The sequence below is a fragment of the Mobula birostris genome (genome assembly GCF_030028105.1).
Source record: "Mobula birostris isolate sMobBir1 chromosome 8 unlocalized genomic scaffold, sMobBir1.hap1 SUPER_8_unloc_1, whole genome shotgun sequence".
NCBI classification, from domain to species: domain Eukaryota; kingdom Metazoa; phylum Chordata; class Chondrichthyes; order Myliobatiformes; family Myliobatidae; genus Mobula; species Mobula birostris.
Genome location: NW_027274036.1, coordinates 368,693 through 394,612, shown reverse-complemented (window position 1 = coordinate 394,612; position 25,920 = coordinate 368,693). Strand labels below are relative to the sequence as shown.

At 46.9% G+C, this 25,920-nt stretch overlaps 1 protein-coding gene across 4 annotated transcripts in view; it reads left to right on the top strand.

The window, feature by feature from the left end:
• Nucleotides 1-11,622: 11,622 nt before the first annotated feature.
• Nucleotides 11,623-25,920, top strand: part of LOC140191990 (sialic acid-binding Ig-like lectin 15) — a 30,088-nt gene continuing 15,790 nt past the window's right edge. For 3 of the 4 annotated variants that reach the window (XM_072249902.1, XM_072249903.1, XM_072249900.1), the window contains exon 1: nt 11,839-12,012. In XM_072249902.1, coding sequence (XP_072106003.1) covers nt 11,994-12,012 — 19 coding nt within the window. In that variant the 5' untranslated portion in view covers nt 11,839-11,993. Of the gene's footprint in view, nt 11,777-11,838; nt 12,013-25,920 lie in introns of those variants that run through there. The other variant, XM_072249901.1, reaches the window with a different exon arrangement.

Genomic DNA, 25,920 nt, shown 5'->3' with positions numbered 1-25,920 from the left:
GGAATAATGGTGCATAGTTCCCTGAAGGTGGAATCTCATGTGGATAGGGTGGTGAAGAAAGATTTTGGTATGCTGGCCTTTATGAATCAGAGCATTGAGTATAGGAGTTGGAATGTAATGTTGAAATTGTACAAGGCATTGGTGAGGCCAAATTTGGAGTATTATGTACAGTTTTGGTCACCGAATTATAGGAAAGATGTCAACAAAATAGAGAGAGGACAGAGAAGATTTACTAGAATGTTACCTGGGTTTCATCACCTAAATTACAGAGAAAGGTTGAACAAGTTGGGTCTTTATTTTTTGGAGCGTAGAAGGTTGAGGGGGGACTTGATAGAGGTGTTTAAAATTATGAGGGGGATAGATAGAGTTGACGTGGATAGGCTTTTTCCATTGAGAGTGGGGGAGATTCAAACAAAAGGACATGAGTTGAGAGTTAAAGAGCAAAAGTTTAGGGGTAACATGAGGGGGAACTTCTTTACTCAGAGAGTGGTAGCTGTGTGGACCAAGCTTCCAGTAGAAGTGGTTGAGGCAGGTTCGATGTTGTTGTTTAAAGTTAAATTGAATAGATATATGGACAGGAAAGGAATGGAGGGTTATGGGCTGAGTGCAGGTCAGTGGGACTAGGTGAGAGTAAGAGTTCGGCACTGACTAGAAGGGCCCAGATGGCCTGTTTCCATGCTGTAATTGTTATATGGTTATAAATTGGGAACAGTTGTTCTCAGGGAAACGTACGGAAGAAGTGTGGCAAATGTTCAGGGGATATTTGCGTGGAGTTCTGCATAGGTATGTTCCAATGAAGCAGGGAAAGGATAGTAGGATATAGGAATCATGGTGTACAAAGGCTGTTGTAAATCTAGACAAGAAGAAAAGAAGAGCTTACAAAAGGTTCAAATAAACTAGGTAATGATAGAGACCTAGAAAATTATAAGGCTATCAGGAAGGAGCTTAAGAAAGAAATTAGGATAGATAGAAGGGACCATGAGAAAGCCTTGGTGGACAGGATTAAGGAAAACCCCAAGACATTCTACAAGTATGTGAAGAGCAAGAGAATAAGACATGAGAGAATAGGACCAATCAAGTGTGACAGTGGAAAAGTGTGTATGAAACCAGAGGAGATAGCAGAGGTACTTAATGAGTACTTTTCTTCAGTATTCACTACGGAAAAGAATCCTGGCGAATGTGGGGATGACTACATTCCCTGAAAAGTCACCAGGACCGGACGAGATGTACCCCAGGCTATTGTGGAAGGCAAGGGAGGAAATTGCTGAGCCTCTGGTGATGATCTTTGCATCATGGGGATGGGAGAGGTTTCGGAGGATTGGAGGGTTGAGGATATTGTTCCATTATTCAAGAAAGGGAGTAGAGAAAGCCCAGGAAATTATAGACCAGTGGGTCTTACTTCAGTAGTTGGTAAGTTGATGGAGAAGATCCTGAGAGGCAAGATTTATGAACATTTGGAGAGGCATAATATGATTAGGAATAGTCAGCATGGCTTTGTCAAAGGCAGGTCGTGCCTTACAAGTCTGATTGAATTTTTTGAGGATGGGACTAAACACATTGATGAAGGTAGGGTAGCAGATATAACATATATGGATTTCAGCAAGGCAGTTGACGAGGTACCCCATACAAGGCTTATTGAGAAAGTAAGGAGGCATGGAATCCAAGGGGACATTGCTTTATGGATCCAGAAATGGCTTGCCCACAGAAGGCAAAGAGTGGTTGCAGATGGGTCATTTTCTGCATGGGGGTCAGTAACCAGTGGTGTGCCTCAGGGATCTGTTCTGGGACCCCTTCTCTTCGTGATTTTTATAAATGACCTGGGTGAAGAAGTGGAGGGATGGGCTGGTAAATTTGCTGATGACACAAAGGTAGTTGTTGTGGATAGTGTGGAGGGCTGTCAGAGGTTATAGAGGGACATTGATAGGATGCAAAACTGAGCTGAAAAGTGGCAGGTGGAGTTCAACCCAGATAAGTGTGAGGTGGCTCATTTTGGTAGGTCAAATATGATGACAGAATTAATGGTAAGACTCTTGGCAGTGTGGAGGATCAGAAGGATCTTGGTGTCTAAGTCAATAGGACACTCAAAGCTGCTACACAGGTTGACTCTGTGGTTAAGAAGGCATATGGTGCATTGGCCTTCTTCAATCATGGGATTTGAGTTCAGGAGCCAAGAGGTAATGTTGCAGCTATATAGGACCCTGGTCAGACCCCACTTGGAGTACTGTGCTCAGTTCTGGTCACCTCACTATAGAAAGGATATAGAAAACATAGAAAGGGTGCAGAAGAGATCTACAAGGATGTTGCCTGGATTGGGGAGCATGCCTTATGAGAATAAGTTGAGTGAACTTGGCCTTTTTTCCTTGGAGCGACGGAGGATGAGAAGTGACCTGATAGAGGTGTATAAGATGATGGGAGGCATTGATCATGTGGATAGTCAGAGGCTTTTTCCCAGGGCTGAATGGCTAGAACGAGAGGGCAGAGTTTTAAAGTGCTTGGAAGGAGGTACAGAGGAGATGTCAGGGGTAAGTTTTTTACGAGAGTGGTGAGTGCATGGAATGGGCTGCCACCGATGGTGGTGGAGGCAGATACAATCGGGTCTTTTAACAAGCTCCTGAATAGGCACATGGAGCTCAGAAAAATAGAGGGCTATGGGTAACCCTAGGTAATTTCTAAGGTAAGGACACGTTTGGCACAACTTTGTGGGCCAAAGGGCCTGTATTGTGCTGTAGGTTTTCTTTGTTTCTAAATGTCACAATCCAGCACTTGCACTGACAGCTCACTCCACACTTACACCAGCATCTGACTGAAGATGTTTCCCTCAGGTTCCCCATAAATATTTCACCTTTCACCCTAATGGTTTGATGTTGTATTCCATTCCAGTGTCAACTCCCTGTTCTTCTCCTCTGTCTAACATTGTTAAAGACAAGTAAACAGCAGTAATGTTGTTGCAAACCAACGTCATTAACATTTGTTTTGTTACTTGACAGAAGTGCTGTACTCAGAACCCACAGCACACCAGCAATGAACAGGATACATAAGCAAACTCTGTTCCTTGTCTTCTCAGCCACAAAGCCAGAAGAGTGGAAAGCCAGCACTTTCAAACATGTGAGCGCCCCATGAAGTACGTGTGCACGGATTCCATGCAACTACACGTACCCAATGCATCTGGCCAATAAATCACGGACTGCAATTTGGATTAATGGTAGTACCAGAAACCTACACCCTGTAGTTTTCCACTCTGAGAACAACAGCCGAGTGTCGTTGAGGTTCCAACATCGGGCGAATCTGTCTGGAGACCTGAAAGACAATGACTGCTCCCTGGTTATAAACAACGTGGAGAAGGCAGATGGAGGTTATTACTATTTCAGAATTGAATTTGGAAACAAGGATAACTATTCCTTCTTTCCTGCAACACTCCTCTCTGTTTGTAGTAAGTGTTCTCTTTAACTCCCTAGCCATTGACTTTGTAGCGGATGTGTGGGACACGACCTGTGCTATTAACACAAGCCACAGCAATGTGAAACCCTGTCCGTTCTAATTATAACATATGATACTATTTTCATCCAGTGACAGTGGACCATACTAGCTCCTGTTTGTCTCGCTGATCACATTAAAACACCTTACATAGCAAGCTAAGTAGGACTCATATTTGTGAAATTTTATAAAGTTGGGATTATAAAGTCTCCTCACCCCTCCCACAGTGTTCCCTCCTCACCCCCTCCCACAGCGTTCCCTCCTCACCCCCTCCCACAGTGTTCCCTCCTCACTCCCTCCCACAGTGTTCCCTCCTCACACCCTCCCACAGTATTGTCTCCTCACCCCCTCCAACAACGTTCCCTCCTCACACCCTCCCACACAGTAGAGTTAAAAGGTCGGGGGAGGGCATGGAGAAACAGAAGGTGACAGGTGAAACCGGGAGGGGGAGGGGAGAAGTAAAGAGGTTGGTTGGTTTAAGAGATACGGGGATGGAGAAGAGGAAATCTCACAGGAGAGGACAGAAGGCCATGGAAGAAAGAAAAGGGTGAAGAGCACCAGAGAGAAGTGATGGACAGGCAAAGAGATAAGGTAAAAGAGGGAAAAGTGGATGGGGACTGGTGAAGGGAGATGGGACCCATTACCTGAAGTTTGAGAAATCAATGTTCATGCCATCAGATTGGAAGATACCCAGACGGAATATAAGGTGTTGCTCCTCCAACCTGAGTGTGGCCTCATCGTAACAGTAGAGGAGGCCATGGATAAACATATTGGAATAGGAATGGGAAGTGGAATTAGAATGGGTGGCCATTGGCAGATCTCACTTTATCTGCTGGATGGAATGTAGGTGCTTGGCAAAGTGATCTACATCAGGTCTCCCCGATATACAGAAGGCCATACCGGAAGCACCGGACTCAGTATATGACCCCAACAGACTCACAGGTGAATTATCAGCTCACCTGGAAGGACTGTTTGGGGCCCTGGATTATTGTGAGGGTGGTGGTGTAGGGGCAAGCGTAGCACTTGTTCTTCTTGCAAGGATAAGTGCCAGGAGAGAAATCAATGGGGAGGGATGAATGGATAAAGAAGTCGTGTAGGGAGCGATCCCAGTGGAAAGCCAGAATTCGGGGGGGAGGAAAGGTGGTTGGTGGGGGGATCCTGTTGGAGATGGCAGATGTTACAGAGAATTATGTGCTGGATGCAGAGGCTGGTGAGGTGGTAGGCAAGGACAAGAGGAACCCTATCCTTGGTAGGATGCTGGGAGGATGAGGTGAGAGCAGGCATGTGTGAACTAGAAGAGTTGTGGTTGAGGGCAGTGTTGATGGTGGAGGAAGGGAAGCTCCTTTCTTTGAAGAAGGAGGACAGCTCCTTTGTTCTGGAATGAAAAGCCTCATCCTCAGAGCAGATGCAGCAGAGATGGAGGAATTGAGAGAAGAGGATGGCATTTTTACAAATACTAGGTGGGAAGAGGTATAGTCCAGGTAGTTGTGAGAGTCTGTGGATTTATAATAGACATCAATAGATAAGCTGTCTCCAGAGACAGAGGCAGAGAGATTGAGAAAGGGGAGGGAGGTGTTAGAAATGGACCAGGTGAATTTGAGGGCAGGGTGGAAGTTGGAGGTAAAGTGGATGAAGTCGATGAGTTCAGCATGGGTGCCGGAAGCAGCACCAATGCAGTTGTCAACGTAGCGTAGGAACATTTGGGGAGTGATACCAGTGTAGGCTTGGAACATAGACTGATCTACTTAGCCGACAAAAAAGGTAGGCATAGCTGGGACCCGCGCTAGTGCCCATGGCTACACCGTTTGTTTGAAGGAAGTGGAAGGAGCCAAAGGAGAAATTATTTAGAGTGAGGACAAGTTCTGCTAGGTGGAGGAGAGTGGTGGTGGAGGGGAACTGGTTAGGTCTGGAACCCAGAAAGGAACGGAGAGCTTTGAGGCCTTCCTGGTGGGGATGGAAGTGTATAGGGAGTGGACGTTCATAGTGAAAATAAGATGATGGAGGCTAGGGAACTTGAAATAATTGAAAAGATCCAGAGCATGTGAAGTGTCACAGATGTACATAGGAAGGGACTGAACCGGGGGATAAAACAGAATCGAGGCATGCAGATATGAGTTGAGTGGGGCAGGAACAAGCTGAAACAATGGGTCTACCTGGACAAGTGGGTTTGTGGATCTTGGGTAGGAGGTACAAACAGGAGATGCAGGGTGTGGGAACAGTGAGGTTGGTGGCAGTGGGTGGGAGATCCCCAGAGCTAATAAGGTCAGTGATGGTGTGGGAAACAATGTCCTGGTGCTCCTTAGTGGAGTCTTGTTCGAGGGGTAAGTAAGAGGAGGTGTCTGAGAGTTATCGCTGGGCCTCAGCAAGGTAGAGGTCAGTACGCCAGACTACCACAGCCCCTCCCCTTTATCTGCAGATTTGATGGTGAGGTTAGAATTAGTGCAGAGGGAGTGAAGAGCAAAGCGTTCGGAAGGAGTGAGGTTGGAATCAACTTCCCAGCTCTTTACTTCATCTCCCCCCCTCAACTATCACCTTGTGTTTCTCTTTCCCCTCACCCTACCTCTTAACTCTACTCCTCATCTTTTTTTCTTCAGTCCTGCTGAAGGGTCTTGGCCCTAAATGTCGACTGTCCTCTTTTCCATAGATGCTGCCTGGCCTGCTAAGTTCCTCCAGCATTTTGTGTGTGTTGCTTGGACAAAATGGTACTCCTCCATGAACAGGATACACAATGAGACTGTAAACATCTTTGTAGGGAAATTAGCTATTGTGTCTGTTGCTTGCTTGTGAAAGTAAATATTCTATTTAAATCACACTCTGATTTCTTTGCTGTCTTGTGACATTCTGGATAGACATTTGGTCAATCAGGAGATAAGAACATGTCTTCCAGACAGCCACTGCCAAAGGGGATGGGTGGTTTTCAGTGCAGTCCTGAGCTTTCGCGGATTGTGATTAATAAGCGTCTCTTTGATCTCAGCTCCTACCTCAGTGCAAAGCTCAGTAATCATTCCACTAACTACTGCTGCAGCTGTCGTCTTCCTGATCATTTCATTGGCTGTGATTGGCCTCATCATCAAGGCCCGATGGAGAACAGACAGGTGGGTGCTTGAACAAAGTCCCTGTCCCTGTCCCTGTCCCTGACCCAGCTCTCCTTCAAGTCCTGCCTCGGCATTGTCAACAGCCTTACAATCCCCGTTCTTCAGTGGTGAAGACATCAATGTTGGTAAATTGGAATAGTAAGTATGCAGATGATACTAAGATTGGTGGCGTTGTGGATAATGAAGTAGGTTTTCTAAGCTTGCAGAGAGATTTAGGCCAGATAGAAGAGTGGGCTGAAAGATGGCAGATGGAGTTTAACACTGAAAAATGTGAGGTGTTACATTTTGGTAGGACTAATCAAAATAGGACATGCATGGTAAATGGTAGGGCATTGAAGAATGCTGTAGAACAGAGGGATCTAGGAATAATGGTCCTTAGTTTCCTGAAGGTGGAATCTCATGTGAATAGGGTGATGAAGAAAGCTTTTGGTATGCTGGCCTTTATAAATCAGAGCATTGAGTATAGGAGTTGGGATGTAATGTTGAAATTGTATAAGGCATTGGTGAGGCCAAATTTGGAGTATTGTGTACAGTTTTGGTCACTGAATTATAGGAAAGATGTCAATAAAATTGAGAGAGTACAGAGGAGGTTTACTAAAATGTTGCCGGGATTCATCTCCTAAGTTACAGAGAAAGGTTGAACAAGTTAGGTCTTTATTCTTTGGAGTGTGGAAGGTAGAGAGGAGACTTGATAGAGGTGTTTAAAATTATGAGGGGGATTGATAGAGTTGACATCCATTGAGAGTAGGAGAGATTCAAACAAGAGACATGAGTTGAGAGTAAAAGGGCAAAAGTTTAGGGGTAACATGAGGGGGAACCTCTTTACTCAGTGTGTGGTAGCTGTGTGGAATGAGCTTCCAGCAGAAGTGGTTGAGGCAGATTCGATGTTGTCATTTAAAGTTAAATTGGATAGATATATGGACAGGAAAGGAATGGAGGGTTATGGACTGAGTGCAGGTCGGTGGGACTAGGTGAGAGTAGGAGTTCGGCACGGACTAGAAGGGCCGAGATGGCCTGTTTCCATGCTGTAACTGTTATATGGTTATGTTAACCAGCCTATCCTCTGAGCTCTTCACAGAAAACTTTCCCTGTCCTTGCTCAGTCTGTCACTGTATATAACTCTTAATCCACAGTGAGTCCCAACTGCCTCATCAGTCCAGGGATCATTAACAATGAACAATAAACATGGTGCAGACAATAACGTCTACTTGCCCTCAGCAAACTCTGCTCCCAATGATTCCCTGTGGAACTCAGAGATAAACTTGCTTCGTTTACAGAGTAACACACACAAAATACAGGAGGAACTCAGCGGGTCGGGCAGCATCTGTGGAAAAGAATAAACAGTCGACTTCAGGCTGAGACCCTACATCAGGACTGGAGAGGAACGGGGAAGATGCCAGAATAGGAAGGTGGTGGGTGGGGAAGGTCTGCAAGCTGACAGGTGATAGTTGAGATCAGGTGAGGGGTGAGGTATGTGGGTGGGGCAGGTGGGATGAAGAGAGAAGCTGGGAGGTGATAGGTGGAAGAGGTAGAGGGCTGAAGAAGAAGGAATCTGATAGGAGAGCATGGGAGAAGAGGAACCAAAGGGCAGGAGAAGGGTGAGAGAGGAGCCAGCATGGGGAATGGAAAAAGAGAAGGTGGAGGGGGAGAAAAATTACCAGAAATCGATTTTCATGCCATCAGGCTAGAGGTAACCCAGGTGGGATATGAGGTGTTGCTCCTCCAACCTGAGTTTGGCCTTATTTTGGTAGTAGTGGAAGCCCTGGACAGACATGGAAACGGGAAGTTGAACTCTGTGATAATTTTGCCTCTATCTCTGCTCTTAGACCAGCAGAATGTGCATCAAGGCCGGCCTCAAAGGAGGCATTTAGACCAGTGACATGGAGAAAAAGACAGATGCAAGTGAGTATTGCATCACACACACCTGAAACAGTCTAGGTTACACCTGAAGCAGCACACACACCTGAAACAGTCTAGGTCACATCCGCCCCTTAAACATTGGTCAAACAAATGCCGGGATTAAAATGTAAGCAAGTCAGGCAATGGACTCTCATCTGGATAGAGCTGAGAGATCACATAATGAGGCATCACCATCACACCCAGCACAGACTGGGATCAACAGGCCAGACAGCGGTATGACACTCCCTCAGCAAAACCTTGCCACAGAGCAGGAACCACTTTGTACTGCCCTGAGAGTGGTACTTGTTTTTCCAGTGCTTGTTCTGTGGTGGGTCTTGAATGCAGACCCCTCTCTGAAAGCCGGGAGTGTGGTCCCCAGTGAGTTCAGCTGTCATCCGCATTCCAGTATCCCATAATCAAACCCAACCTGATTAATAATGAGTGCCATCAATTTTTGAGGATTAAAGATTGAAGATTAGCTTTACTTGTCACAGGTACATCAAAACACATGGTGTCATTATTTTTGCCAACAGCCAACACAGTCCGAGAATGTATAAGTGTCGCTATGCTTCTGACACCACACAATTTACTAATCTGAACCCTGACTCAGATATCTCTGAAATGTGGGCAGAAAAGGAAGCCCATGCAGGCACTGGGAGAACACATAAATCTTTACAGACAGTGACAGGAATAAACTCGGGTCATTGGTTCTGTAAAACATTATACGAACCATTAAGGAATGTTTTCTTAACCCAGACAAACCAAATCCCAATCCTGCTAATTGTCACTCTGTTCATTTCCATCCCCGTCACAGGAGGATGTTCCGAAGTGTCCGGAAACCACACCAAAAGTGAATGAATATCAAGATATTGACATTTATGCAAACTGCCAGCCCGCTGAAAGTTCCATATATGGAAATATATAATCCAATCGGGAATGGGTAATAGACGCACTGGGAAGAACGCAAGGAAGGAGTTCTTGGAATTCCAATTTACCTTCCAAAGAGCAACAGGAATTCACACTCCCCCAATCAATTCGAAAGTACTTGATGTAGACTCAGGCCAATCCCAAAATATCATCTAATGCAGTGCCTTACTTTTGGAAGAAATCTCCTCACCTCCCCAGTCATTAGAGCATAGAACAGCACTCATAGACCTCCACTTTTCTTACATCCATCATCCATTATTGTCCACAGGTATCACTAGGTGTCCATAGGTTAAACACCAACATCCATTCCCTTGTTTGTGAGGGATTTCAACTTTCAATTTGTAACCCATGTTGCAGTCTATGAACATTGAGAGATTGATCATTACCGAGTACAGACATTGGGAGAAAGAGGCAAGTTTGTCTAGGGGAGATAAAGATAATTTGCTAGCTGGAATAATTTTCTATATAAAACGCTTTGTTTATTCAGCCTGATTACAGTGGATTCAACCCGTATCTCAAGTTCAGCACTCCTGGGGAGCCCAATGTTGTATTTTCTGCAGCAATGCGGCTCCCAATGTCCTGCTGCATGAGGAAGGTCCCTGAGTGGGATGAGGCAATGGTTGGGAAGTAAGAAACCCACCCACACGCTGCATGGATGACCTTCTGACAGTTGAAAGGTTTTTTCATTGTCTTCAGTGTTTCTGATCAACCGAACTCCAGAAAATCATTGCAATAAAGAAAAGATATAAACATGTCTACAATAAACCCTCTTTAGACCGGATTCAACCTAAATAAATAAATAAAGTACAACAATATTGTTTATTTGTTACATGGACAGTGCATTGAGACATTAAATACATTGTTTGCATCAATGACCAACACAGCCCAAGGGCAGCCTGCAAGTATCACCACACTTCCAGTGCCAACATAGCATGCCCACAACACGCCAACGCTAACCCATATGTCTCTGGAATGTGGGTGGAAACTGGAGGAAGCCCATGGGGTCACAGGGAAACTCACAGACTCCTTATAGACAGCAGTGGGAGTTGACCCCCGACCTTCCAGCTGGTGCCGTAAAGCATTACACTAACCACTCTGATATTTGCCTTTTCGGCTCAGACTATGGAGTCTCTGAAAGAGAAAGCTTTGGGTCATTGTGATTGCGTACATCTTGAGAGAATGGAAAAGATTTGGGTCCATCGGGATTTGTGAAGATGTTAATGGGAGTTGCCAAGTCAGGGGCAGAGCAGAATGTCAGCTGTAACTAATCTGACCTCTGTAGGGTTTTACAGCAGCACTTCCTGATGGTGCCAACATACACATTTCCCCTTGATCAGAAATTCACTTTGGAACAGCCAGAAGTTTCATTAACAGGGGGCTGGGAAGCTGAGAGACACATAGGCCAGGTCTTGTAGCAGCCCTTCAGGGATAGTTGAGAGTCAACTGATTCGTGGAGCAGGAAATATTGAGCACAAAATGCTGGAGGGATCCAGAAGGTCAGTATCTATGGAGGGGAATAAACAGTTCACCTTTGAGTCAAGACCCTTCATCAGGACAGGAGAGGAAGAGAACAGAAACCAGAATAAGAAGGTGGGGGAGGGGAAGAAGTTCAAGCTGGCAGGTGATAAGTGAGATCAAATGAGAGAGGAGGTCCCCTCCTCCTTCCCTCTTTCCATGGGATACTGGCCTCTCCTATTAGAGTTCTTCTTCTTCAGCCCTCTATGTCTTCCCTCCAACCTCTCTCTTCATCCACCCATCTCTGGAATTGGAGTCACAAGGATCCAGTTAGAGATGCCAAGAAGACTACAAACCCTTAACATTTGTCCTTTATCGCATCATCTTTCTGTCTGAATATACAGAGGCACATTGTCATGGTAGCAATTGCAGCCAAAGGGAGCTGTGAAAGTTGGGGGAAGGGGGTGAGTGGGGACTTTCTGGTGTGCTATTTTCTTCATCCTTATTTGGAACAGTAACTGTCCATTTGTTGAAAAGCTGTGAAAGTTTTTTTTTGTCACAGGCCTGTTCTGTCTGACCAGAAACAGATCACAGATGGTTAAAGATGATTATATACTGGGAGATTCAATCATTCTTGTCGGTCAAACTGTTGCCTGCATCTTTGACTGTCAAAGACCTCCCATGGCATCACGCATTCGAAGAGATAAGAGATTAGCGATTAGATTGATTTGTCACGTGTACATCGAAACATCAAAACCAGCAGTGAAATGCATCTGAAGATTATGCTGGGGAGGATGGCTGCCCACAAATGTCACCACACATCTGGCACCAACATAGCATGCCTGCAACTTACTCGTTCCAACCCGTATGTCTTTGGAATGTAGGAGGAAACGAGAGCACACAGGAAACCCACGCAGTCACGGGGAGTAAGTACACACAGTCAGGTTTATAATGGAGTTACATTCTGTGCTGCCTTACAATGCAGTGGACAAAGACCCTTCTAAACTCAGAAGAGTTTCTCCTAGGACAGACTTTCTGCTTTGTTCTCAACCCACCTGCTGTTTACCTAACTGAGTCATTTAGAAAACTTCAATGTTTGTGGACGAACTTTGCATCATCATTTACTAAGGAATTGTCATCAGGATGTACATTTCAAATGAAGGTTTGTGGTCTCAGCAAAGATTTAAGCCGTTGAATGGAATTGGAGGGATAGGCACTGGCACAGGAGGCAAAGGAAATGGTTTAGGGGCCAGAGAAGGGTTTACAGAGATAGGGAGGGGTGTATGAAGCAGCAGGGGGTTACAGAGAGAGGGTAGGGTGTAGAGGCCAGTGGGTGTTACAGAGAAGGGAATGGTGTAGGAGGCAGAGACAGGTACAGAGAGGGAGAGGTGTAGGAGGCAGAGGGGGTAACAGGGATAGGAAGTGGTGTAGATACCAGAGGGGGTTGCAGAGAGGGAGGGTGTTGGAGACAGAGATAGGGATGGGTGTAGAGACCAGAGGGATTTACAGAGAAGGAAATGGTGTAGGGCTGGGAAGGTTACATAGGTAGGGAAGGGTGTAGGAGGCAGAGGAGCTTACAGAGATAGATAGGAGTGAGATACTAGAGATGGTTAGAGAGATAGGGAAGGGTGTAGGAGGCAGAGCGGTATTACAGAGTTAAGGAGAGATTTAGGACACAGTGGGGATTACAGAGACAGGAAGATGTGTAGGGGACAGAGAGGGTTACATAGATAGGGAGAGGTGTAGGGGAGTCAGAGGGGGTTATAGAGATAGGGAGAGGTTTGTGAGACAGAAGGAGTTACAGAGACAGAGAGGGGTGTAGATACCAGAGGGGATTACAGAAGTATTGGGGTGTGCAGGCCAGCGGGGCTTACAGAGAAGGGAATGGTGTAGGGGCTGAGGAGGTTACAGAGATAGGGAGGGGTGTAGATTCTAGAGAGAGTTACAGAATTAGAGAGAGGTTTGGGAGGCACAGAGGGTTAGAGTGTTGTTGTGGAAAGTACATGTGAGAGTGTGCATGTACACAGTACGTTTGACAGTGTGCCAGTGGACACTACATGTGACAGTGTGCCTGTGGACAGTACATGTGAAAGTGTGCATGCAAACAGTACGTGTGACAGTGTGCTTGCGGACAGTACATGTCAGAGTGTGCAAGTGGACTCTACGTGTGACAGGGTGCATGCGGACAGTATGTCTGAAAGTGTGCTTGTGGACAGTACATGTGACAGTGTGCCTATGGACAGTACGTGTGACAGTGTGCATGTGGACGGTATGTGTGACAGTGTGCCTGTGGACAGTATGTATGACAGTGTACTTGTGGAAAGTCCATGTGAGAGTGTGCATGTACACAGTACGTTTGACAGTGTGCCAGTGGACACTACATGTGACAGTGTGCCTGTGGACAGTACGTGTGTCACTGCACGTGAACAGTATGTCTGAGAGTGTGCATGTCGACAGTACGTAAAATACTGTGCATGTGGACAATACGTGTGACAGTGTGCATGTGGACAGTACATTTGACAGTGTGCCTGTGGACAGTAAGTGTGAGAGCGTGCAAATGGACACTGTGCCTGACAGTGTGCATGTGAACCGTACGCGTGACACTGCACGTGTACAGTATGTCTGAGAGTGTGCATGTGGACAGTACGTATAACAGTGTGCATGTGGACAATACGTGTGACAGAATGCATGTGGACAGTATGTATAACAGTGTGCATGTGGACTACATGTAACAGAATGCATGTGGACAGTACGTGTGACCGTGTGCATGCAGACAGTATGTGTGACAGTGTGCCTGTGGACAGTATGTATGACAGTGTACTTGTGGAAAGTACATGTGAGAGTGTGCATGTACACAGTACGTTTGACAGTGTGCCAGTGGACACTACATGTGACAGTGTGCCTGTGGACAGTACGTGTGTCACTGCACGTGGACAGTATGTCTGAGAGTGTGCATGTCGACAGTACGTAAAATACTGTGCATGTGGACAATACGTGTGACAGTGTGCATGTGGACAGTACATTTGACAGTGTGCCTGTGGACAGTAAGTGTGAGAGCGTGCAAATGGACACTGCGTCTGACAGTGTGCATGTGGACCGTACGTGTGACACTGCACGTGTACAGTATGTCTGAGAGTGTGCATGTGGACAGTACGTATAACAGTGTGCATGTGGACAATACGTGTGACAGAATGCATGTGGACAGTACGTGTGACAGTGTGCATGTGGACAGTGGTGTGAGAGTGTGCAAGTGGTCACTGCGTATAACAGTGTACATGTGGACAGTACGTGTGACACTGAACGTGGACAGTATGTCTGACAGTGTGCATGTGGACAGTACGAAAATCAGTGTGTATGTGGACAGTACGTCTTAGAGTGTGCATGTGGTCAGTACATGTGACAGTGTGCCAGTGGACAGTACATGTGAAAGTGTGCATGCAAACAGTACGTGTGACAGTGTGCATGTGGACAGTACATTTCAGAGTGTGCAAGTGGACACTACGTGTGACAGTGTGCATGTGGACAGTAGGTCTGAAAGTGTGCTTGAAGACAGTACGTGTGACAGTGTGCCTGTGGACAGTAGGTTTGACAGTGTGCTTGTGGACAGTACGTGTGACAGTGTGCCTGTGGACCGTACGTGTGACACTGCACGTGTACAGTATGTCTGAGAGTGCGCATGTGGACAGTACATATAACAGTGTGCATGTGGACAATACGTGTGACAGTGTGCATGTGGACAGTACGTGTAACAGTGTGCATGTGGACAGTACGTGTGACAGTGTGCATGTGGACAGTGCATGTAACAGTGTGCATGTGGACAGTATGAGTGACAGTGTGCATGTCGACAGTGCGTGTGAGAGTGTGCAAGTGGTCACTGCGTATGACAGTGTACGTGTGGACAGTACATTTGACACTGCACGTGGACAGTATGTCTGAGAGTGTCCATGTGGACAGTACGGGTGAGAGTGTGCAAGTGGTCACTGCGTATGACAGTGTCCATGTGGACAGTACGTGTGACAGTGTGCATGTGGGCAGTACGTGTGACAGTGTGCATGTGGACAGTAGGTTTGACAGTGTGCATCTGGACTGTATGTGTGAGAGTGTACAAGTGGACAGGACGTGTGAGAGTGTGCCTGTCGACAGTATGTGTGACAGTGTGCATGTGGACAGTATGTGTGACAGTGTGCATGTGGACAGTAGTTTCGACAGTGTGCTTGTGGACAGTACGTCTGAGAGTGTACAAGTGGGAAGTACACGTAACAGTGTGCATGTGGACAGTATGTGTGAGAGTGTACAAGTGGACATTACGTGTGAGACCGTGCATGTGGACAGTATGTGTGATAGTGTGCCTGTGGACAGTATGTTTGACAGTGAACATGTGGAAAACACATGTCAGAGTGTGCATGTGCACAGTACGTTTGACAGTGTGCATGTGGACAGTACGTGTGACAGTGTGCATTTGGACAGTAGGTTTGACAGTGTGCATGTGGACAGTACGTGTACAGTGTGCATGTGGACAATACATATAACAGTGTGCATACGGACAGTACATGTAACAATGTGCGTGTGGACAGTACGTGTGAGAGTGTGCAAGTGGTCACTGCATATGACAGTGTACATGTGGACCGTACGTGTGAGAATGTGCATGTGGACTGTACGTGTGACAGTGTGCATGTGGACAGTATGAGTGACAGTGTGCATGTCGACAGTGCGTGTGAGAGTGTGCAAGCGGTCACTGCGTATAACAGTGTACATGTGGACAGTACGTGTGACACTGCACGTGGACAGTATGTCTGACAGTGTGCATGTGGACAGTATGAAAATCAGTGTGCAAGTGGACAGTACGTCTGAGAGTGTGCGTGTGGACAGTACGTGTGACAGTGTGCATGTGGACAGTACGTGTGACAGTGTACATGTGGACATTATGTCTGAGAGTGTGCATGTGGACAGTACATCTGAGAGTGTGCATGTGGACAGTACGTGTGACAGTGTACATGCAGACAGTACGTGTGACAGTGTGCATGTTGACAGTACGTATGAAAGTGTGCCTGTGGACAGTATGTGTGAGAGTGTACATGTGGACAGTAGGTTAGACACTGTGCATGTGGACAGTATGTGTGACAGGGGACATATGAACAGTATGTGTGATAGTGTACAGGTGGTCAGAACGTTTGAAAGTGTGCCTGTGGACAGTATGTGTGACAGTGTACAGGTGGTCTGTATGTATGTGAGTGTGCCTGTGGACATTACGTGTGAAACTGTGCATGTGGACAGTATGTGTGACTGTGTGCATGTGGACAGTACATGTGACGGTGTGCATGTGGACTGTACGTTTGACACTGCACGTGGACAGCATGCCTGAGAGTGTCCATGTGTGCAGTATGTGTGACAGTGTGCATATGGACAGTAGGTTTGACAGTGTGCTTATGGACAGTACGTGTGAGAGTGTTCAAGTGGACAGTATGTGTGACAGTGTGCATGTGGACAGTACGTGTGAGAGTGTGCCTGTGGACAGTTTCGGTGACAGTGTGCATGTCGACAGTACGTGTGACACTGCACATGGACAGTAGTCTGAGAGTGTGCATGTGGACAGTATGATAACTGTGTGCATGTGGATAATACGTATGACAGTGTGCATGTGGACAGTACGTATAACAGTGTACATGTGAACAGTACATGTAACAGTGTGCGTGTGGACAGTACGTGTGAGAGTGTGCAAGTGGTCACTGCATATGACAGTGTACATGTGGACAGTACGTGTGACACTGCATGTGGACATTACGTGTGAGAGTGTGCATGAGGACAGTACGTGTGACAGTGTGCATGTGGACAGTATGTGTGACAGTGTGCATGTGGACAATATGTCTGAGAGTGTTCATGTGGACAGTATGTGTGACAGTGTGCATGTGGACAGTAGGTTTGACAGTGTGCTTATGGACAGTACGTGTGAAAGTGTTCAAGTGGACAGTAGATGTGACAGTGTGCATGTGGACCGTACGTGTGAGAGTGTGCCTGTGGACGGTTTCGGTGACAATGTGCATGTCGACAGTACGTGTGACACTGCACATGGACAGTAGTCTGAGAGTGTGCATGTGGACAGTATGATAACTGTGTGCATGTGGATAATACATATGACAGTGTGCATGTGGACAGTACGTATAACAGTGTACATGTGAACAGTACATGTAACAGTGTGCGTGTGGACAGTACGTGTGAGAGTGTGCAAGTGGTCACTGCATATGACAGTGTACATGTGGACAGTACGTGTGACACTGCACATGGACAGTAGTCTGAGAGTGTGCATGTGGACAGTATGATAACTGTGTGCATGTGGATAATACGTGTGGCAGTGTGCATGTGGACAGTATGTGTGAGTGGGTGCAAGTGGTCACTGCGTATGACAGTGTATATGTGGACAGTACGTGTGACACTGCACGTGGACAGTATGTCTGAGAGTGTACATGTGGACAATACGTGTGAGAGTGTGCATGTGGACTGTACGTGTGACGGTGTGCAGCTGGACAGTATGTGTGAGAGTGTACAAGTGGACAGTACATGAAACACTGCGCATGTGGACTGTAAGTGTGACACTGCACGTGGACAGCATGTCTGAGAGTGTCCATGTGTGCAGTATGTGTGACAGTGTGCATATGGACAGTACGTGTGACAGTGTGCATGTGGACATTATGTCTGAGAGTGTTCATGTGGACAGTATGTGTGACAGTGTGCATGTGGACAGTAGGTTTGACAGTGTGCTTATGGACAATACGTGTGAGAGTGTTCAAGTGGACAGTAGATGTGACACTGTGCATGTGGACAGTACGTGTGAGAGTGTGCATGTGGATAGTAAGTGTGACAGTGTGCATGTACACAGTATATGTGAGAGTGTACCTGTGGACAGTATGTGTGAGAGTGTACAAGTGGACATTACGTGTGAGAGTGTGCATGTGGACATTACGTGTGAGAGTGTGCATGTGGACAGTATGTATGTCAGTGTACATGTGGAAAGCACGAGTGAGAGTGTGCATGTGCACAGTATGTTTGACAGTGTGCCTGTGGACAGTACGTGTGACAGTGTTCATGTGGACAGTACGTGTGACACTGCACGTGGACAGTATGTCTGAGAGTTTGCACGTGGACAGTACATATAATAGTGTGCATGTGGACAATACATGTGAGAGTGTGCATGTGAATAGTACATTTGACAGTGTGCCTGTGGACAGTACGTTTGAGAGTGTGCAAATGGACACTGCGTATGACAGGGTACATGTGAACAGTACATGTGACACGGCACGTGGACAGTATGTCTGAGAGTGTGCATGTGGACAGTACATGTGACAGTGTGCATGGGGACAGTATGTCTGAAAGTGTGCATGTGGACAGTATGAGTGACAGTGTGCCTGTGGACAGTATGTGTGACAGTGTGCATGTGGACAGTAGGTTTGACAGTGTGCTTGTGGACAGTACAGGTGAGAGTGTACAAGTGGAAAGTACATGTAACACTCTGCATGTGGACAGTACGTGTAACCGTGTGCATGTGGACAGTACGTGTAAGAGTGTGCAAGTGGTCACTGCGTATGACAGTGTACATGTGGACAGTACATGTGACACTGCACTTGGACAGTATGTCTGAGAGTGTCCATGTGGACAGTACGTGTGACACTCTGCATGTGGACAGTACGTGTGAGAGTGTGCCTGTGGACGGTTTCGGTGACAGTGTGCATGTCGACAGTACGTGTGACACTGCACATGGACAGTAGTCTGAGAGTGTGCATGTGGACAGTAGTCTGAGAGTGTGCATGTGGACAGTATGATAACTGTGTGCATGTGGATAATACGTGTGACAGTGTGCATGTGAACAGTACATGTAACAGTGTGAGTGTGGACAGTACGTGTGAGAGTGTGCATGTGGACAGTACGCGTGAGAGTGTGCAAGTGGTCACTGCGTATGACAGTGTATATGTGGACAGTATGTCTGACACTGCACGTGGACAGTATGTCTGAGAGTGTACGTGTGGACAATACGTGTGAGAGTGTGCATGTGGACTGTACGTATGACAGTGTGCATGTGGACAGTAGGTTTGACAGTGTGCATGTGGACAGTACGTGTGAGAGTGTACAAGTGGAAAGTACATGTAACACTGAGCATGTGGACAGTACATATGACAGTGTGCATGTGGACAGTACGTGTGACAGTGTGCATGTACACAGTATATGTGAGAGTGTACCTGTGGACAGTATGTGTGAGAGTGTACAAGTGGACATTACGTGTGAGAGTGTGCATGTGGACAGTAGGTTTGACAGTGTGCATGTGGACAGTACCTGTGAGAGTGTACAAGTGGAAAGTACATGTAACACTGTGCATGTGGACAGTACATGTGACGGTGTGCATGTGGAAAGCACGTGTGAGAGTGTGCATGTGCACAGTATGTTTGACAGTGTACCTGTGGACAGTATGTGTGAGAGTGTACAAGTGGACATTACGTGTGAGAGTGTACCTGTGGACAGTATGTGTGAGAGTGTGCAAGTGGACATTACGTGTGAGAGTGTGCATGTGGACAGTATGTGTGATAGTGTGCCTGTGGACAGTATGTATGACAGTGTAGATGTGGAAAGCACGTGTGAGAGTGTGCATGTGCACAGTATGTTTGACAGTGTGCCTGTGGACAGTATGTGTGACAGTGTTCATGTGGACAGTACGTGTGACACTGCACGTGGACAGTATGTCTGAGAGTTTGCACGTGGACAGTGCATATAATAGTGTGCATGTGGACAATACATGTGACAGTGTGCATGTGAATAGTACATTTGACAGTGTGCCTGTGGACAGTACATGTGACACGGCACGTGGACAGTATGTCTGAGAGTGTGCATGTGGACAGTATGTGTGACAGTGCGCATGTAGATAGTAGGTTTGACAGTGTGCTTGTGGACAGTACAGGTGAGAGTGTACAAGTGGAAAGTACATGTAACACTCTGCATGTGGACAGTACATGTGACAGTGTGCATGTGGAGAGTACGTGTAACAGTGTGCATGTGGACAGTACGTGTGAGAGTGTGCAAGTGGTCACTGCGTATGACAGTGTCCATGTGGACAGTACGTGTGACAGTGTGCATGTGGGCAGTACGTGTGACAGTGTGCATGTGGACAGTAGGTTTGACAGTGTGCATCTGGACTGTATGTGTGAGAGTGTACAAGTGGACAGGACGTGTGAGAGTGTGCCTGTCGACAGTATGTGTGACAGTGTGCATGTGGACAGTATGTGTGACAGTGTGCATGTGGACAGTAGTTTCGACAGTGTGCTTGTGGACAGTACGTCTGAGAGTGTACAAGTGGGAAGTACACGTAACAGTGTGCATGTGGACAGTATGTGTGAGAGTGTACAAGTGGACATTACGTGTGAGACCGTGCATGTGGACAGTATGTGTGATAGTGTGCCTGTGGACAGTATGTTTGACAGTGAACATGTGGAAAACACATGTCAGAGTGTGCATGTGCACAGTACGTTTGACAGTGTGCCTATGGACAGTATGTGTGACAGTGTGCATGTGGACAGTACGTGTGACAGTGTGCATTTGGACAGTAGGTTTGACAGTGTGCATGTGGACAGTACGTGTACAGTGTGCATGTGGACAATACATATAACAGTGTGCATACGGACAGTACATGTAACAGTGTGCGTGTGGACAGTACGTGTGAGAGTGTGCAAGTGGTCACTGCATATGACAGTGTACATGTGGACCGTACGTGTGAGAATGTGCATGTGGACTGTACGTGTGACAGTGTGCATGTAGACAGTACGTGTGAGAGTGTACAAGTGGAAAGTATATGTAACACTGTGCATGTGGACCGTACGTGTGAGAATGTGCATGTGGACTGTACGTGTGACAGTGTGCATGTAGACAGTACGTGTGAGAGTGTACAAGTGGAAAGTATATGTAACACTGTGCATGTGGACAGTACGTGTGACAGTGTGCATGAGTACAGTACGTGTGAGAGTGTGCATGTGGACAGTATGTGTGATAGTGTGCCTGTGGACAGTATGTATGACAGTGTACTTGTGGAAAGCACGTGTGAGAGTGTGCATGAGTACAGTACGTGTGACAGTGTGCAAGTGGACAGTACGTTTGACAGTGTGCAAGTGGACAGTACATGTAACAGTGTGCGTGTGGACAGTACGTGTGAGAGTGTGCAAGTGGTCACTGCATATGTCAGTGTACATGTGGACCGTACATGTGACACTGCACGTGGACAGTATGTCTGAGAGTGTACATGTGGACACTATGTGTGACAGTGTGCATGTGGACAGTAGGTTTGACAGTGTGCCTGTGGACAGTATGTGTGACACTGTGCATGTGGACAGTACCTGTGAGACTGTGCCTGTGGACGGTTTCGGTGACAATCTGCATGTCGACAGTAGGTTTGACAGTGTGTTTATGGACAGTACGTGTGAGAGTGTTCAAGTGGACAGTAGATGTGACACTCTGCATGTGGACAGTATGTGTGAGAGTGTGGCTGTGGACGGTTTCGGTGACAGTGTGCATGTCGACAGTACGTATCACACTGTACATGGACTGTATGTCTGAGAGTGTGCATGTGGATAGTGTGTATAACTGTGTGCATGTGGATAACACGTGTGGCAGTGTGCATATGGACAGTACGTATCACAGCATACATGTGGACAGTACATGTAACAGTGTGTATGTGGACAGTACTTTTGAGAGTGTGCAAGTGGTCACTGCATATGACAATGTACATGTGGACAGTACGTATGAGAGTGTACATGTGGACAGTGCATGTGACAGTGTGTATGTGGACATTATGTCTGAGAGTGTGCATGTGGACAGTATGTGTGACAGTGTGCCTGTGGGCAGTATGTGTGACAGTGTGCATGTGGACAGTATGTGTGAGAGTGTGCAAGTGGTCACTGCGTATGACAGTGTGCATGTCGACAGTACGTGTGACACTGCACATGGACAGTATGTCTGAGAGTGTGCATGTGGACAGTATGATAACTGTGTGCATGTGGATAATACGTGTGACAGTGTGCATGTGGACAGTACGTGTGACAGTGTGCAAGTGGTCACTGCGTATGACAGTGTACATGTGGACAGTACGTGTGACACTGCACGTGGACAGTATGTCTGAGAGTGTCCATGTGGATGGTACGTGTGACAGTGTACATGCGGACAGTATGTGTGACAGTGTGCATCTGGACAGTATGTGTGAGAGTGTACAAGTGGACTGGACTTGTAACACTGTGCATGTGGACTGTAGGTGTGACACTGCACGTGGACAGCATGTCTGAGAGTGTCCATGTGGACAATATGTGTGACAGTGTGCATATGGACTGTAGGTTTGACAGTGTGCTTATGGACAGTACGTGTGAGAGTGTTCAAGTGGACAGTAGATGTGACACTGTGCATGTGGACAGTCTGTGTGAGAGTGTGCCTGTGGACGGTTTCGGTGACAGTGTGCATGTCGACAGTACGTGTGACACTGCACATGGACTGTATGTCTGAGAGTGTGCATGTGGACAGTATGTATAACTGTGTGCATGTGGATAATACGTGTGGCAGTGTGCATGTGGACAGTACGTATCACAGTATACATGTGGACAGTACATGTAACAGTGTGTATGTGGACAGTACTTTTGAGAGTGTGCAAGTGGTCACTGCATATGACAGTGTACATGTGGACAGTACGTATGAGAGTGTACATGTGGACAGTACGTGTGACAGTGTGCATGTGGACATTATGTCTGAGTGTGTGCATGTGGACAGTACGTGTGACAGTGTGCATGTGGACAATAGGTTTGACAGTGTGCTTGTGGACAGTACGTGTGAGAGTGTTCAAGTGGACAGTAGATATGACACTCTGCATGTGGACAGTACGTGTGAGAGTGTGCCTGTGGACGGTTTCGGTGACAGTGTGCATGTGGACAGTACGTGTGACACTGCACATGGACAGTATGTCTGAGAGTGTGCATGTGGACATATGATAACTGTGTGCATGTGGATAATACGTGTGACAGTGTGCATGTGGACAGTACGGGTGAGAGTGTGCAAGTGGTCACTGCGTATGACAGTGTACATGTGGACAGTGCATGTGACACTGCACATGGACAGTATGTCTGAGAGTGTCCATGTGGACAGTACGTGTGACAGTGTGCATGTGGGCAGTACGTGTGACAGTGTGCATGTGGACAGTAGGTTTGACAGTGTGCATCTGGACAGTATGTGTGAGAGTGTACAAGTGGACATTACGTGTGAGAGCGTGCATGTGGACAGTACGTGTGATAGTGTGCCTGTGGACAGTATATTTGACAGTGAACATGTGGAAAACACGTGTGAGAGTGTGCATGTGGACAGTACGTGTGACAGTGTGCATTTGGACAGTAGGTTTGACAGTGTGCATCTGGAAAGTATGTGTGAGAGTGTACATGTGGAAAGTACATGTAACACTGTGCATGTGGACAGTATGTGTGACAGTGTGCATGTGGACAGTACATGTAACACTGTGCATGTGGACAGTATGTATGACAGTGTGCATGTGGACTGTACATGTGACACTGCACGTGGACAGCATGTCTGAGAGTGTCCATGTGGACAGTATGTCTGACAGTGTGCATATGGACAGTAGGTTTGACAGTGTGCTTATGGACAGTACGTGTGAGAGTGTTCAAGTGGACAGTAGATGTGACACTGTGCATGTGGACAGTCTGTGTGAGAGTGTGCCTGTGGACGGTTTCGGTGACAGTGTGCATGTCAACAGTACGTGTGACACTGCACATGGACTGTATGTCTGAGAGTGTGCATGTGGACAGTATGTATAACTGTGTGCATGTGGATAATACGGGTGGCAGTGTGCATGTGGACAGTACGTATCACAGTATACATGTGGACAGTACATGTAACAGTGTGTATGTGGACAGTACTTTTGAGAGTGTGCAAGTGGTCACTGCATATGACAGTGTACATGTGGACAGTACGTATGAGAGTGTACATGTGGACAGTACGTGTGACAGTGTGCATGTGGACATTATGTCTGAGTGTGTGCATGTGGACAGTACGTGTGACAGTGTGCATGTGGACAGTAGGTTTGACAGTGTGCTTGTGGACAGTACGTGTGAGAGTGTTCAAGTGGACAGTAGATATGACACTCTGCATGTGGACAGTACGTGTGAGAGTGTGCCTGTGGACGGTTTCGGTGACAGTGTGCATGTGGACAGTACGTGTGACACTGCACATGGACAGTATGTCTGAGAGTGTGCATGTGGACATATGATAACTGTGTGCATGTGGATAATACGTGTGACAGTGTGCATGTGGACAGTACGGGTGAGAGTGTGCAAGTGGTCACTGCGTATGACAGTGTACATGTGGACAGTGCATGTGACACTGCACATGGACAGTATGTCTGAGAGTGTCCATGTGGACAGTACGTGTGACAGTGTGCATGTGGGCAGTACGTGTGACAGTGTGCATGTGGACAGTAGGTTTGACAGTGTGCATCTGGACAGTATGTGTGAGAGTGTACAAGTGGACAGGACGTGTGAGAGTGTGCCTGTGGACAGTATGTGTGACAGTGTGCATGTGGGCAGTAGTTTCGACAGTGTGCTTGTGGACAATACGTCTGAGAGTGTACAAGTGGAAAGTACACTTAACAGTGTGCATGTGGACAGTATGTGTGAGAGTGTACAAGTGGACATTACGTGTGAGAGCGTGCATGTGGACAGTACGTGTGATAGTGTGCCTGTGGACAGTATATTTGACAGTGAACATGTGGAAAACACGTGTGAGAGTGTGCATGTGGACAGTACGTGTGACAGTGTGCATTTGGACAGTAGGTTTGACAGTGTGCATCTGGAAAGTATGTGTGAGAGTGTACAAGTGGAAAGTACATGTAACACTGTGCATGTGGACAGTATGTATGACAGTGTGCATGTGGACTGTACATGTGACACTGCACGTGGACAGCATGTCTGAGAGTGTCCATGTGGACAGTATGTCTGACAGTGTGCATATGGACAGTAGGTTTGACAGTGTGCTTATGGACAGTACGTGTGAGAGTGTTCAAGTGGACAGTAGATGTGACACTGTGCATGTGGACAGTCCGTGTGAGAGTGTGCCTGTGGACGGTTTCGGTGACAGTGTGCATGTCGACAGTACGTGTGACACTGCACATGGACTGTATGTCTGAGAGTGTGCATGTGGACAGTATGTATAACTGTGTGCATGAGGATAATACGTGTGACAGTGTGCATGTGGACAGTACGTATAACAGTGTACATGTGGACAGTACGTGTAACAGTGTGCATGTGGACAGTACGTGTGAGAGTGTGCAAGTGGTCACTGCATATGACAGTGTACATGTGGACAGTACATGTGACACTGCACGTGGTCAGTATGTCTGAGAGTGTCCATGTGTGCAGTATGTGTGACAGTGTGCATGCGGACAGTACGTGTGACAGTGTGCATGTGGACATTATGTCTGAGAGTGTTCATGTGGGCAGTATGTGTGACAGTGTGCCTGTGGACAGTATGTGTGACAGTGTGCCTGTGGACAGTACGTGTGACAGTGTGCATGTGGACAGTACTTTTGAGAGTGTGCAAGTGGTCACTGCATATGACAGTGTACATGTGGACAGTACGTATGAGAGTGTACATGTGGACAGTACGTGTGACAGTGTGCATGTGGACATTATGTCTGAGTGTGTGCATGTGGACAGTACGTGTGACAGTGTGCATGTGGACAGTAGGTTTGACAGTGTGCTTGTGGACAGTACGTGTGAGAGTGTTCAAGTGGACAGTAGATATGACACTCTGCATGTGGACAGTACGTGTGAGAGTGTGCCTGTGGACGGTTTCGGTGACAGTGTGCATGTGGACAGTACGTGTGACACTGCACATGGACAGTATGTCTGAGAGTGTGCATGTGGACATATGATAACTGTGTGCATGTGGATAATACGTGTGACAGTGTGCATGTGGACAGTACGGGTGAGAGTGTGCAAGTGGTCACTGCGTATGACAGTGTACATGTGGACAGTGCATGTGACACTGCACA